Source organism: Trichosurus vulpecula, chromosome 6 (genome assembly GCF_011100635.1).
Source record: "Trichosurus vulpecula isolate mTriVul1 chromosome 6, mTriVul1.pri, whole genome shotgun sequence".
NCBI lineage: Eukaryota > Metazoa > Chordata > Mammalia > Diprotodontia > Phalangeridae > Trichosurus > Trichosurus vulpecula.
This window is the reverse complement of record NC_050578.1, coordinates 7,906,963-7,921,109: the sequence shown is the minus strand read 5'-3', so window position 1 is coordinate 7,921,109 and position 14,147 is coordinate 7,906,963. Positions and strand designations below refer to the sequence as shown.

The 14,147-nt window shown below is 38.3% G+C and overlaps 1 protein-coding gene across 3 annotated transcripts in view; it reads left to right on the top strand.

Moving 5' to 3' along the window:
- NEK1 (NIMA related kinase 1) overlaps positions 1–14,147 on the top strand; it is a 204,331-nt gene that overhangs the window by 49,538 nt on the left and 140,646 nt on the right. For all 3 annotated transcript variants that reach the window (XM_036762736.1, XM_036762737.1, XM_036762738.1), the window contains exon 12: positions 1,787–1,944. In XM_036762736.1, the coding sequence (XP_036618631.1) occupies positions 1,787–1,944 (158 nt within the window). The remainder of the gene's footprint in view (positions 1–1,786; positions 1,945–14,147) is intronic.

The window sequence follows — 14,147 nt, the reverse complement described above, 5'->3', positions numbered from 1 at the left end:
CAAAGGCATTGTATTAGGAAAGTTTACTAACCTTAAATACCAGAATTAGATGAAGTTTGCTAAACTGATTATGATTAGGGGAGCCTTGTATGCTTTGCTTACATGTAGCTGACTAAACCAAACCAGTATTGGGAACTTCCTGGTAACAGGCATGTCAGTCAGTGGTCAAATATGGAGTCATTTCTGCCATGTAGGGTCAAATATGGAGTCATTTCTGTCATCTAGGGTCTAGCGGTAGGCAAATCCTCACAATAAAACCTTGTCTTACAGGCTATTTTATAACAAGGTATTTTCCATCCATATATCATCCCTTGGAAGGTGTAACAACAGAAATAAGTTTGTTCAATGACCCTCTAATAATAAACATCAGGTGAGACATAAAACAGAGGTGTATGTTTGCCAAGGATATTCACCACTCTGGTGGAGGAGCTTCAGTTCAGCGTCCAAGGAAGGATTCCCCGTGAATGAGGAGGTCCTCCAGATGCTCCTGTTTACAGCTGATATCATGTTGCTTGTAAGAAGCACCATAACATTGTGGAACCTTTTGAAAGAGATCTGTGATCATACAACAAAATTTGCTCTGTTTGTCTGCAAGGGAAGACCAAGTGGATGAAAAATGAGTGTTGCCATCATTTCAGAATACATGATGCACACCCTACAGAGATAGTCAGCTAGCATCTGTGTGCCAGTCACTCTGCTAAGCTCTACAACAGCATGTGTATCTTCTACTGACTGTATAGATGAAAAGTGAGCCAAGTCCAGAATTGAGCAGAAGAACAGTTAACGATTGCTTTTGGTAAAATGACAGAGCTCTTTTACCGACCCCAGGTTTCCCATGAGAACCAAGGCCTATCCTTTCAATACTTACATTTTATAACACTTTTACTTATGCATCTGCCTCTAAAGAATTAAACATGAGTATAAGAGGGCAGTATAGAGGAGCGTAATACATGTGAGCAAACTGCAAGACATAATTAGGAACTCTAATGAAAAGGATAATGAGAATTCAAGAAATTATAGAAGAAAAAGAGTGGATGGAATGCTCAGGAGGCATAATTAGGGGATATCAGGTTGCTAGAGTGGTGCCCCTGTGATTTTGAAGAAACTAAAAAGGTCTCCAGCACCTTGGGTTACTGTCCTCTAGCAAATTTCTGGTAGCACATGGATAAGAGTCATACTTGATGGGCAGGTGTGAATGAGCTCTAGCTGCCTTGTTCGAGGGAATTCCTCAACTGATGAGGTTACCAATCCATTCAGTTTTTCATTCAACAAGTATTGAGGTAGATTTAATTGAGAATCTTTATTCTTTAGCCACAAATCTCAATCTACGCTAATTCATCTTGAAATTATGTCTTAGTTGTTACTGATGATGCAATTAATATTTAAGAACATTTCAGGTTGATAGTTTTTTAGATTAATAGCTGATTGGTTTGGTAAATTGTCCTCTCTATTGAAATTTGGTGTTTATTTATTGGCTTTGTTGTTAGAAGAGAACAGTCATCATCATCAACCATTATTAAGTGTTTAACTGTGTTCCAGCCCCTGTACTTAGCATTGGGTGTTTTGAGTTTTTGTGTTTATGGCTTTGGATTGATTTAGTTGAACTGGAAGCAATTATATTTTCAAAGTAAAGGGGTCTAGATGCCTTTGATAAGAAGGGTTAGAAATTAAATAATTAAAACTCAAGAGTTACAACCTGAAAGGATTTTCATTAAAATTATGGTAAGAAGCAGCCCTAAAAAAAAGTTTTTTTTTTTCATAATTTGTGTCTTTGTTTTTTATATAGCCAAAAGACCAGCTCAGGGACACATCTTTGCATCTCCTGCTCCCGCACAGAAAATTACAAAGCCTGCTGCTAAATATGGGGTGCCTTTAACCTATAAGAAGGCGGTCGAAATGCCTAAAAAATGCCATGAGAAGAAGCCACCTTCAAGATACAAACAGGTATAACCATCATAACAAATAGCATTGTTAACACATTTAGTTTTTTAATTCTTATTTGAATTTTACTTTTACATCACTTTTTCCCATTGTATCCCTTTTTCTTTTCTTAGACAGCCAAACCTTAAAGATTCAAAGAATTACTAACAAGCACATCAGTTAAGTCTGATATTAAATGTAGTCTATGAGTCCCTTTCTTTGCAAGTAAGGATGGTAGATGTATTTTCGTATCTCTTGTTTGAAGCTACTCTTAGTTGTCATCATTTCATAGCCTTCAGTTTTGTTTTTTGCTAGTGATACTGGTTTTTACATTTTACATGTTGTAGTCATTATATATGTATTATTTTCTTGTTTCCATTTACTTTGTATTAGTTTATAAGTATTCCATCTTACTGCGTATTTTAAGTGTTCTTTTCTAATAGTATTTTATTTTTTCCCAATTACATATAAAGATTATTTTCAACATTCATTTTTGTGAAATTTTGAGTACCAAATTTTTCTCCCCTCCTTCTCCCTCTATAACTTATACATATATAATCATGTTTAACATATTTACACTTTAGTTGTGTTGTGAAAAAGAATCAGAACAAAAGGGGAAAACCACGAGAAAGAAAGAAAAAGGTGAAAATAGTATGCTTTGATATGCATTCAGATTTCATAATTCTTTCTCTGGATGTGTATAGCATTTTCCATCATGAGTCTTTCAGAATTGTCTTGGATCTTCCTTTTGCTGAGAAGAGTTAAATCTGTCATAGTTAATCATCGAAGAATGTTGCTGTTACTCAGTGTACAGTGTTCTCCTGGTTCTGCCCACTTCACTCAGCATCATTTAACTTTGTATTTTTCGTAGGCATTGTTTCTTACAGTGTGGTAGTATTGCAGTATATTCATATACTACAATTTTTTCCAATTGGTGGGATTCTATTTTGTTTCCAGTTTTTTTATTTTACAAAACAGTGCTTCTATACATGTTTTGGTGTTTATGAAACCTACTTCCTTGAGATATATGCTTGCCAGTGAGATCTTTGATTCAAAGGATTTGAATATTTTATTCTCTTTCTTGGTATAATTCTAGATTGCTTTACAGTCTTTGGACTAATTTGCAGCTCCATCTGTTTTTCTACAACTTCTCCAACATTAACTATTCCTATCTTTTGTGATCTTTTCCAGTTTACTGAGTATAAAGTGAAATTTCAGGGTTGTTTTGATTTGAATTTCTTATTCTTAAGATTATGTTTAACATAGTTATTAATAGTTTGCAGTTTTTCTTTTTAGAATTTTTTTAATAATCTTTAACCATTTACCGCTTAGAAAGTTACTTTTGGTCTTTTGTATGTTTACAGGTTTTCTGTATATCTTGGATATCAAACTCTTATCAGATAAATTTTATGTAAGAGTTTTTAATTTCATGTCATCAAAAAATCTATTTTGTCTTTTATAATTGCTTATAACCGTTATTTTGTCAAGAATTCCCTCCTAAACCTAGCTGTGAAAGGTACCTTATTTGGTTCTGTTCTAATTTTTTATTGTGGGAACTTGAATGTTTAGGTCACATTTCAATTTTAAGCTTATTGGGGGAGTTGATGTTTGATGTTGGTCTAAATATAATTTCTGCCAGATTGTTTTCCAGTTTTCCCAGCAAGTCTTGTCACATAGGGAGCTGTTCTCCAAGTGATTTATGTTTTCAGGTTTATCAAACATTGGGTTATTACAGTCAGTTGTTTCTGATTCTTCTTATATTTGTAAAGTGCCTTTCATGAAGTAAATGCCCTATAAATGTTTATTCCCTTCTCCCTATTTCTTCCTAATCTAGCCTCTTCCACTGACCTTTTTTACTATTTCTAACCAGTACCAGATATTTTTGATGACTGCTGCTCGATAGTGTAATGTGAGACCTTGAAATGCCATTCCTCCTTTATTCCTACTTTTGCTTATTAGTTCCATGGAGATTCTAGACCTTTTTTTCCTTCGAATGAATTCTGCCGGACTGCATAAAGTATCCTCTTGATTATTCATTATAGCATTAAATCTATAAGGTACTTTATGTAGTACCGTCATTTTTATTATGTTGCCATGGCCCTGCCATAGCACTGAATCTTCCTTCATTTATTTGAATGATTCTTTATTTAAAGAACAGTCCGTAATTTTATCTAAACAGTTCTTGAGCATGATTTGGTAGAGTGTTTCCCAGATACTTAAAGCATTCTGTAATTATCTTGACTGGGAACCTTTCTGTTTCCTGCTGGATTTTTTAATTGCTATAGAGAAATGCTTTTGATTTTTGTGGATTTATTTTGTGTCCTTTTTCTTTACTTAAAGCTGTTGTCTCAAATAGGGTTTTTTTTTCTGAATTATCTAGGTTTTTCTAGGTTAGTCCTCACGTTTTCAGCAGATAAGAGTAGTTTGGTTTTTTTGCCTATGTTTGTGCCTTTGATTTCTTTTTGTTGTTGTTGTTGTTCTATTGCTATCACTAGCATTCCTCCAACTAAATTGGGCGAAAAGGGCATCCTTGCTTTATCTCTATAAGGAAAGCTATTGTCTTAACCATCATAGATAATACTAGCTTTTGATTTTAAACTTATACCTAGATTTCTTTTTAAAAAAATTAAGGTTCTGTGCCTTTCTGTAGGTTTCAGTTTGGTGGGGTGTTTTTTTTTTTTTTTGGTTGTTTTTTTTTGCATGAATTGGTGTGGTGCTTTGTCAGAGCCTTTACTTACTTAGATATAATCATGTGATTTTGGATATTTGGGGGTTTTGTTATATTTTTTCATAATTTTTAACTATACTTACATCCTTGGTATAAATCCAGTTTGATTGTAGTGAATAACTTTTTTTCCCTTCTTTTAATCTGTTTGCTGTATAATCTTGTGTAACCAATACTCTGGTTCTTTGGTACTTGATCTTTTTCTTTGGGGGAGTATTATTTCTTTGATTTCATGGAGTTTTGGCAGTCATTTTCTGAGGGTTAAATTTGTAGTTTCTGGCAGTGTCCTCTGAATTTTATTTTCATTTTGGTTCTATTAGTTCTCAGTTATTTTCTTTTATTTCTGAAATATATGGTGATTATGTTTGATTATTATTGTCAGGGAGTCAGTAGTTTAAAAAAATATATATCCTTCCTTGTCTGGTTTTCCAAGGTATTTTTGATAGGAGACAATTCGAATGTTACCATCCTGGGTGTCATCCTCAACTTCCCACTCTCTCTCCCTCCACCCCCCCCCATATGAAAGATCTTGCCAAATTTTGTCATTGTCATCTTATGACATCTCTTCCTCCTCTCATCTGACACTGCCACCATGCTGATGAATTATCTCACACCTGGACTATTTTGTAGTAGCCTTCTGATTGGTATCTGTGACCCAAGTCTCTTCCCACCTCAAATGCATTCTTCACTCAGCTATCAAAATAGATTTTTTTCTGAAGTACAGATCTGACCATTTCACCTTTATTCAATAAGTTCCACTGGCTCCCCATTACTTCAGCATCAAACATAAAACCCTGTTTGCCTTTTAAAGTCCTCTATAAACTGGCCCCTTCCCACCTTTCTAGTCTTTTTACCTCTTTTGTCCTCCTCATACTCCAGTCCTGTGACACTGACCTCCTCATTGTCCCCCAAACAAGATATTCCATCTCCTGATTTAGCATTTTCATGGGCTGTTTTCCATTCTTGAAATTCTTTCTCTGTTTATCTCTCCCCTCCTACTTTCCCTGGCTTTCTTAAAGTCCTGTCTTCTAAAAGAAGCCTTTCTGGAGCTCCATTAATATTAATGCCTTCCCTCTCTGGGAGGCATTTTCTGAAATTTATTCCCTATAGTCTAATTTTGATATTTATCTTTTGGGTTTTTTTTCTCCAACTCCTCTTGTAACCAAACCATTTCTTTTCTCCTGGCTTTCTACTTGGAATTATTACAGGATTATGTTCTTCTTTTTGACATTTTCTCACTGCATTAGAAATTTTCTTCTTTTCACTCATTCCTTCGACCTTTCCTCTAGGGATGACTGCTCAAGGTCCCCCAGTTTTCTCTTCAAGCTTTTTTTGACTCTTCAGTAGTAGGAATATTGTCACTCTGGTCCCTCAGTGCAGGGCCTAGGGTGGGAATAGAGCACTAAAAACAGCCACAACTGATCTCTCAGTCCTCTCTGGGAGTTGGCCAGCCAGAAGTCCTGGTTTATGATGGCTTCCTGACCTTGTCTCCTTCAGTAATGTTGGTCTGTGACACCTGCTAGAGATAGCTGATAGAACACCTGAACCCTTTTCTTTTCCCCAGTCTTACAGGACATAGCTGGACTGATATACTAGATGTCTTTGTTTCCAGGAACTTTGTACTAAAGCCAGACTTTGCACCCTCCTGCAAACACTGACCATTACACCGTTCGAGGACAAAACTCTACAGCGCCCCAGCCCTGGATGGGAGAGATGCATCTAGACCCTAATCCTTGCTGCAGTTTTGGCTAAGTCCAGAGAGCTTGAAATTGTGGTCTTCTGGATGGGAAATGTGGAAATGAGAGCATGTTCTTTGCTCCTTGCCCCCTCTCCCATTTCTAGATGGAGCTTGGGAGGGGTTAAGAGAATTGTAGTCTTCTACATACCTTTTGGTGCTTGAAACAGGATGAAGTGACCTGCCCAGGGTCGTACAGCTAGTGTCTGAGGCTGGATTTGAACTTAGATCTTCCTGACTACAGACCCAGGGCTCTATCCACTGCACCACCTGGCTGCCCCAGGGACCCAGGAAACCTAACCCTAACTCTGTTGCAGCAAGCAAGAGGCTTCGAAAGGGACAGTGCTCAGTCTCTGGGTCAGATGGACCTTAGTATAAAATGCATCTTGGAGGCCAGGACTGCATCTGTCAAACTAGGTTTCACCAGCTCGTAATAGCCCAATGCCAAAAACTGATGTGAGAATTTAGAGGAATTTGGAAGTTAAGCGATTTTAGTAAAACCTTTTGCTTGATGTGACAGAGTTAGAATTAAGTTTCCTAGGTCCCTGTCCAGTCTTATTCTTTGCTTATTCTGCAAAGAGTACCCTGACTACCACCACTGCTGTGTTCCATAGGTGATAGAGTTTTTTGTCTTAAAATGGTGATAGTTCATGTAATTGTTAATAGTTTGCAATTTGAGGTTTCAAAATTACAGGGTACTCAGTGGGCAATGGTGAAAGATGCCTGGTGCTTGCCCTTGAAAGATTGCTGGAATTAGAATCAGAGAACCTGGATTCAAATCCATCTCTGCCATTTATGACCCATGTGACCTTGAGCAAGTTCCCTAACCTCCAGTATCCAGCTTCTCATCTATAAAAGGAAGGTATTGGACTGGGGGGACCTTTAAGATCCTTGATCCTTCCTAGCATTCTCTGGTAGACACTGTTTGAAGTAGAGTAGGAAAAGGAGGTGGGCCATTTAATATATCAAGAAGAAGCAAAAACCATATAGACATATATCGAATACATATTATATTTACATAAGGTCATAAGACCTTGTGTAAGGCCCCCATAATGTTGAGTGCACCTTCCATGGGGTATTTACAGGAGGATATGGACAAGAACCATGCAGGATGAGGAATCATTGCTTTTTGATCTGCACATTTGGAAGGAATATCACATCAGTGAGATCAGATGTCCTTTTGAAGTATTGAATACATCCAAGTGGAATTCCTTGCTGCCTCTACCCCTCTGTCCCCTGTGTTTGTTTAGACTAACCAAGGAAACTGACGCCCCTGCTCTGTACTGATTCATCATAGAGCCCTGTGTGATATGGGGCTGTGGTGGTGATACTGACCCTTCCCTCTTCAAATTCCTGTCCTCATCTGTCCCTGTGATTCAGTCAGGTAGCTTTTTAAATTTGGGAAAAAAAGAGTGAAACTCCTATATCCTTAATAGTATATTTCCCATACTCTCATTCCCATCTGTCTCAGTCCATCTCTATTCTCTGATTCCTCCGCTACCCTTTGGAATTATCTTAAATCATTGTATTGTTTGGAGTAGCCAAGTCTTCCAGAGTTGATCAGCATTACAACGTTACTGTGCGTAGTGGTCTCTCAGTTCTTCTCACTTCACTTTGCATGGATGTCTTGTCATGTTTTCTGAAACACCTCCCTCCTTATTTCCTACAGCACAATCATATGCTGCATCTCATTTGTCCATTCTCCAATTGACAAGCATCCCCTTGATTTTCACTTCTTTGGCACCACAAAACAGCTACTATAAATATTTTGTACACATTTCCTTTTTGTTTAATCTCTCTGGGATACAGACTTAGTGGTGTTGCTCAGTCAAACGGCAGGCACAGTTTTATAGCCCTATGTGCATAGTTCCAGATTATTCTCCAGAATGTTTGGACCGGTTCACTACTCCACCAGCTATTCTTACCAAGCTGTTAATTATCTTTTCGTAGTTTTCTTGCACCACTCATTTCTTTTCCCAATTTTTTTTCTCTACCACTTGTATTTTTTTCTTTAACTTAGGAATTCTTGTAGGAGTTGGGTCAAATTAGCATTTTTCTTTGAGGCTTTGTAGCTGTTTTCACCTTATAGTCTTCTTCTGAGTTTTTATCTTGTTCTTCCTTGTATAGTAGCTTTTTATAGTCAAATTCTTTTTTTGTTATTGTTTGCTTATATTTTCCAGCCTAGTTCTTGACTTTGAACTTAACAAAATTGGGCTCTGCTCATCTAGGGGTGAGGAGGCATTGTCCCAATCTTAGTCTCTTTCATGCTGCTATTTTCAGAGCTCATTCTGTGGGTCTCTGAGTTTGGGTGTTTCCAAAATTGGGTGATATAGGGAGAGGTGTGGTCACTACTCTCCTGGCCTGCAGTCTGGTGTTTGATACTCATAGATGATACAGCCCTGATGGTGGTGGTCCCATGGGTGCTACAGCAGTGAGGAGACCACCTCTAGTATGTTATGACTAAAGCAGGGCAGAGGCCTAGAAATTTGTTGTTATTATTTAATCATGTCCTTCATAACCCTGTTTGGGGTCAAAGCACTAGTGTTCTCTTTGACTTGCGACCAGAACCCCTGCTCTTTGTGATCATCCCCCAGGGCTCCTATCTGCCCTAGAAATGCAACCCAGAACTGTGTATGTGCAATAGAATTGCCAGTTTAGTGCCAACTATACCTAGTGCCAGCAGAGGGTCTCCTGTGATCTCTCTCTGTCAAGTTGTCTGAACCCCTTACCGTCTCTGGGTTCAGAGCTCCCAAAGTTGCTGCTGTTGTTGCTGCCACATGGATGGTCTTTAGACAGACTTCCACCCTGGTGTCACGAATCTCTGGTGCCAACCACTTAAGTTTTCTTAGACCATAAAAATGCCTCTCCCTGACTTTTTGTTGGCTCTGCTGCTCCAATATTTTGGTTTAAGGCAGTATTTTGAAGTTATTTGGAAAGGAATATTGAGAGAGTTCTACTGGGTTGCCTCTAATCTGCCATCTTTAAATAGTTTTATTGACTATTAGGAAATAAATTTTCAAATTTTTTTTTTAAATGCACAGTAGAGAAAAGAAATAAACTTAAATACAAAATAAGAAAAAAAAAGTATGTCGCGCGCAACAGAATGTAAGGGAGGATTCAAAATATATGGCAATATATTTCTATTTCAAGAAGGCCTATATAATAAGTACTATGTTATGTTGAAAGCTGTCCATCTTTTCTTTGCTTCCTTGTAAGTTTTCTTTTGTTCTCTGCTATGCACTTTTTACTTTGTTCTTTTTCCCCCCTTCCTCTCCCAGAAGGCTACAATTAAGTGTGGATATATTTATATATAGATACATACATATTATAGACATATACATTCCCTAACAAATTTTACTCCTGATATTTGTTTTTATCTTTGTGCATATCTCTTATTTCCTATCCCTCCTGACTCTTCTACTTTACTTCAACCTGCTACCTTGCCTTCCTATTACTTAATCTATGCCTCCTCCAAGAATCCGTCCCATTCCCATAAATCTAAATATCCTTCTCTACCCCGCTTTGACCTATTCCCTCATCGTCCCCTCTAAAGCTCCTTCCTATATTCTCTCAAGGATCCCTCCCTTATCCTCCCATTCCCATTAATCCAAACACCCTTCTACACTCTCCTTTAACCTATTCTCTCACCCTTCCCTCTAGAGATTCTTCCCTTATCCTCTCCCCAGTCTCTATCCCCGTAGCATTTTATTTCTTTCTCAATTTAAAAGACTTTTATAGTCTTCTAGATACATATGTATTGTTCCCTCTTGAACCCATTCCTGATGAAAGTAAGTTTCCAGAACTAACAGCCCTCCTCCCCATCTCAGTTCCTCTTTGTTGGTTCTATTTCTTACACGTCATTTGTATAAGATAATCACTTATTTTTAGCTCTTCCTAAACAGCTTTACTTTTTAAAGTCATATCATACTTAGGACTACGCCAGTCTTTTTTATGAACTACACAATTACTAATAATGATCTTAGACATAAATTTTACATTTTGCATACATTGAAGGTAAACAGTCTGTCCTTATTGAGTCCCTTGTAATTAGTCTTTAGTATGTATCTTATATTTCTCTTGGCTCTTCTACATCAAATTTTCTGTTAAGTTCAGATTGTTTTGTTTTAACAAAGTCCTAATACTCTGACAATTCATTAAACATTCATTTTTTTTATTCAGTATTAGGCGTAGCTTTTCTGGGCATGATATATATAGGGCTGTAGCCCCAGTTCTTTTGCTCTTCGATATATAGTGTTCCAAGACCTGCAGTCTTATAGTGTTGCCACTGCTAGGTCTTTTCTGATTCTAATTGTGGCACTGCCATATTTAAATTTTTTTTCTTGTTGCTTGTAATATTTTATCCTTGAGCTGGCGGTTTCAGAATTTGACTATAATATCCTGTGGGTTTTTCTCATGGGATCTCTTTCAAGTGGTGATCAGTGGATTTTTTTCTATTTCTACTTTCCCCTCTTGTTCTAACGCTTTAGGACAATTTTCTTTAATTATTTCTTGTATTATTGTATCAAGATTCTTTTTTTTGATCATAGCTTTCAAGTAGTCCAATTATTCTTATGTTCTTTCTTCTACATCTCTTCTCCAGATCAGTTGTTTTTCTTATGAGATATTTTACATTCTCTTCTATTTTTTCATTCTTTGTATTTTGTTTTATTGTTACTTGATCTGTTATAACTTTGCTGGCTACCTCTTGCCCAATTCTGATTTTCAAAGAGTCATTTTCTTTTTTTTTTAAATTAATTTATTTAGTTTTAGTTTTCAACATTCATTTTCACAAGATTTTGAGTTACAAATTTTCTCCCCTTCTCTCCACTACCCCCCATCCCAAGATGGCATCCGTTCTGATTACCCCTTCCCCCAGTCTGCCCTCCCTTCTATCACCCCCCACCCTGTCCCCTTTCCCCTTACTTTCTTGTAGGGCAAAATAGATTTCTATACCTATTGCCTGTATATCTTATTTCTCAGTTGCATGTAAAAACAATTTTTAACATTTCTTTTTAAAACTTTGAGTTCTAGATTCTCTTCCTTCTTCTCTCCCCATCTACTCTCATTGAGAAGGCAAGCAATTCAATATAGGTTATACACGTGTAGTTATGCAAAACATTTCCATAATAGTCATATTGTGGAAGACTGTATTTCCCTCCTTCCTATCCCTGCCCCCATTTATTCTATTTCCTCCTTTGACCCTGTCCCTTTTCAAAAGTGTTTGGTTCTGACTATCCCCTCCCCCAATCTGCCCTCCTTTGTATTATCCCCTGTAACAACAATGCTTCTTGCAGCTGCTGTGGGAGTGTAAGACCAATAACACTAGGACAAAGGAGTGCTGCTAGCACTTTGATATGATTTTCTAAAGGAAAGCAACTTAAAGGACGTGTGTGTGTGTGTGTGTGTGTGTGTGTGTGTGTGTGTGTGTCTTATTCACTTAGTTCAGGGATAAAGCCAGCACCCTGAACTTCAAAGAAATACAAGCAGAAATTATGTAAACAGAGCAAATACAAACAGCAAAGACCAGCAGACAGTGTTTCCAACACTCTGACCAAAAGCAATACATACATAGTTAGCAGAGAGAGAAGCACATCTGGGTTTTTCAAAGCCAGGGGTGCTTTTTAATGGTTACCCAGATTTTCATCTGGCTAAATCACATGAATACTTTTCCAGTGACTGAGCCCCAAAAGCAAAATGCTAACCTCAGAGTATATATGCCCTTCTTCAGGGCCGGAGGGCATCGTAATCCTCATGGCCCAGACTCATGTGACTCAGGTTCAAAGCAGGTCACATGGGCCTATTAAGGGACGGGGAAGATCTTCAAATTGCATTAACATTACATTCCCCCTCCCTATCTCCTTCCCCCCTACTTTTCTGTAGGGTAAGATACCTTGTTGAGTGTGTATGTTATTCCCTCCTTAAGCCATATCTAATGAGGGTAAGGTTCACTCATTCCCTTTCACTTCCCCCCTTTTCCCCTCCATTATAACAGCTTTTTCTTGCCTCAATTTTGTGAGATAATTTACCCTATTCTATCTCTCCCTTTCTCCTTCTCCCAATATATTCCTCTCTCACCTCTTAATTTTATTTTTTAGATATCCCTTCATATTCAGCTTACCCTGTGCCACATACACACACACACACACACACACACATATATATATTCCCCTCATCTACCCTAATACTGGGAGATCTCATGAGTTTACAAATATCATCTTTCCATGTAGGAATGTAAACACTTCAACTTTAGTAAGTCCTTTATGATTTCTCTTTCCTGTTTGCCTTTTCATGCTTCTCTTGATTCTTGTATTTAAAAATCAGATTTTCTATTCATCTCTGGTCTTTTCATCAAGAATGCTTGAAAGTCTTCTATTTCATTGTATGTCCATTTTTTTCCCCCTGAATTATTATACTCAGTTTTGCTGGGTAGGTGATTCTTGGTTTTAGTTTTAGCTCCTTTGACCTCTGGAATATCATATTCCAAGTCCTTCACTCCCTTCGTGTAAAAGCTGGTAGATCTTGTGTTATCCTGATTGTGTTTCCACAATACTGGGATTGTTTCTTTCTGGCTGCTTTCAGTATTTTCTCCTTGACCTGGGAACTCTAGAATTTGGCTACAATATTCCTAGGAGTTTTCCTTTTGGGATCTCTTTCAGGAGGTGATCAGTGGATTCTTTGAATTTCTGTTTTTCTCTTTGGTTCCATAATATCAGGGCAGTTTTCCTTGTGAATTTCTTGAGGATGCAGAGCCAAGATGGCAGAGTGAAAGCAGGGACTTGCTTGAGCTCTCCCTCAGATCCCTCCAAACACCTGTAAAAAATGACTCTAAACAAATTCTAGAGTTACAGAACCCACAAAATGACAGAGTGAAACAAGTCTCCATCCCAAGATGGCCTGGATGGTCAATGGGAAAGGTCTTTCGCACCAGGCTATGAGTGGAGCACAACCCAGCTTGGGCTGCACGGGACCAGGCTGGAGCAGACTGGGCAGAGCAGGCCTCAGGGCAACTGAATCACTGAGCTGTTGCAGTTTCTAGACTTCTCAACACACAGGGGCCAAAGACAACTTAGCAGGTCAGTGGGAAAACTCTGTTGGACTTAGGTGAAAGAAGGACATGGTTTGGCTGCAGCCCCAGGGTGGAAGAGGTGGCTGCCATGGCAGCAGCAGTAGCCACTGCTTCTGGAGCTCCAGGCCCACAGATGGTGGGAGGAATCAAGCTGCTGATCAGAGCAGGAGTGCAGGGTTCTCTTACTTTGCCCTGCTTGGATCTGGGTCACAGTCTTGGGTGGCAGTCCTAGGTTGAGGAGGAGCACTGGTGTGTCAGAGGTTGTGGTGGCTGTGGAGAGGGAGACCTCCTGGTAGTTACACAGCAGAAAAGAGTGCTTGAGATCACTCACAGAGCAGAGCACAGGCAAGGAGAGGAGTAAATACCTCTCATTGGATCATACCACCTCAAAACTGGAAATTTACAGGTGCCCTAGAAGTAGCTCTGAAAACAGCTGTACAAAACCCCTGAAGCTTGGGACAGAGCATTCTCCATTCTGGAAGCAGTCATACCTTGACAAAAAGCTCTAAAGTCAAGTGATTGGCCAGGAAAATGAGCAGACAGCATAAAAAACTCAGAGTATGGAATCTTGCTTTGGTGACAAAGAAGATCAAAACATAAGCCCGAAGAAGACAACAAGGTCAAAGATCCTACATTCAAAGCCTCCAAGAAAAATGTCTTAGGGCATGGAAGAGCTCAAAAAGGATTTGGAAAAATCAAGT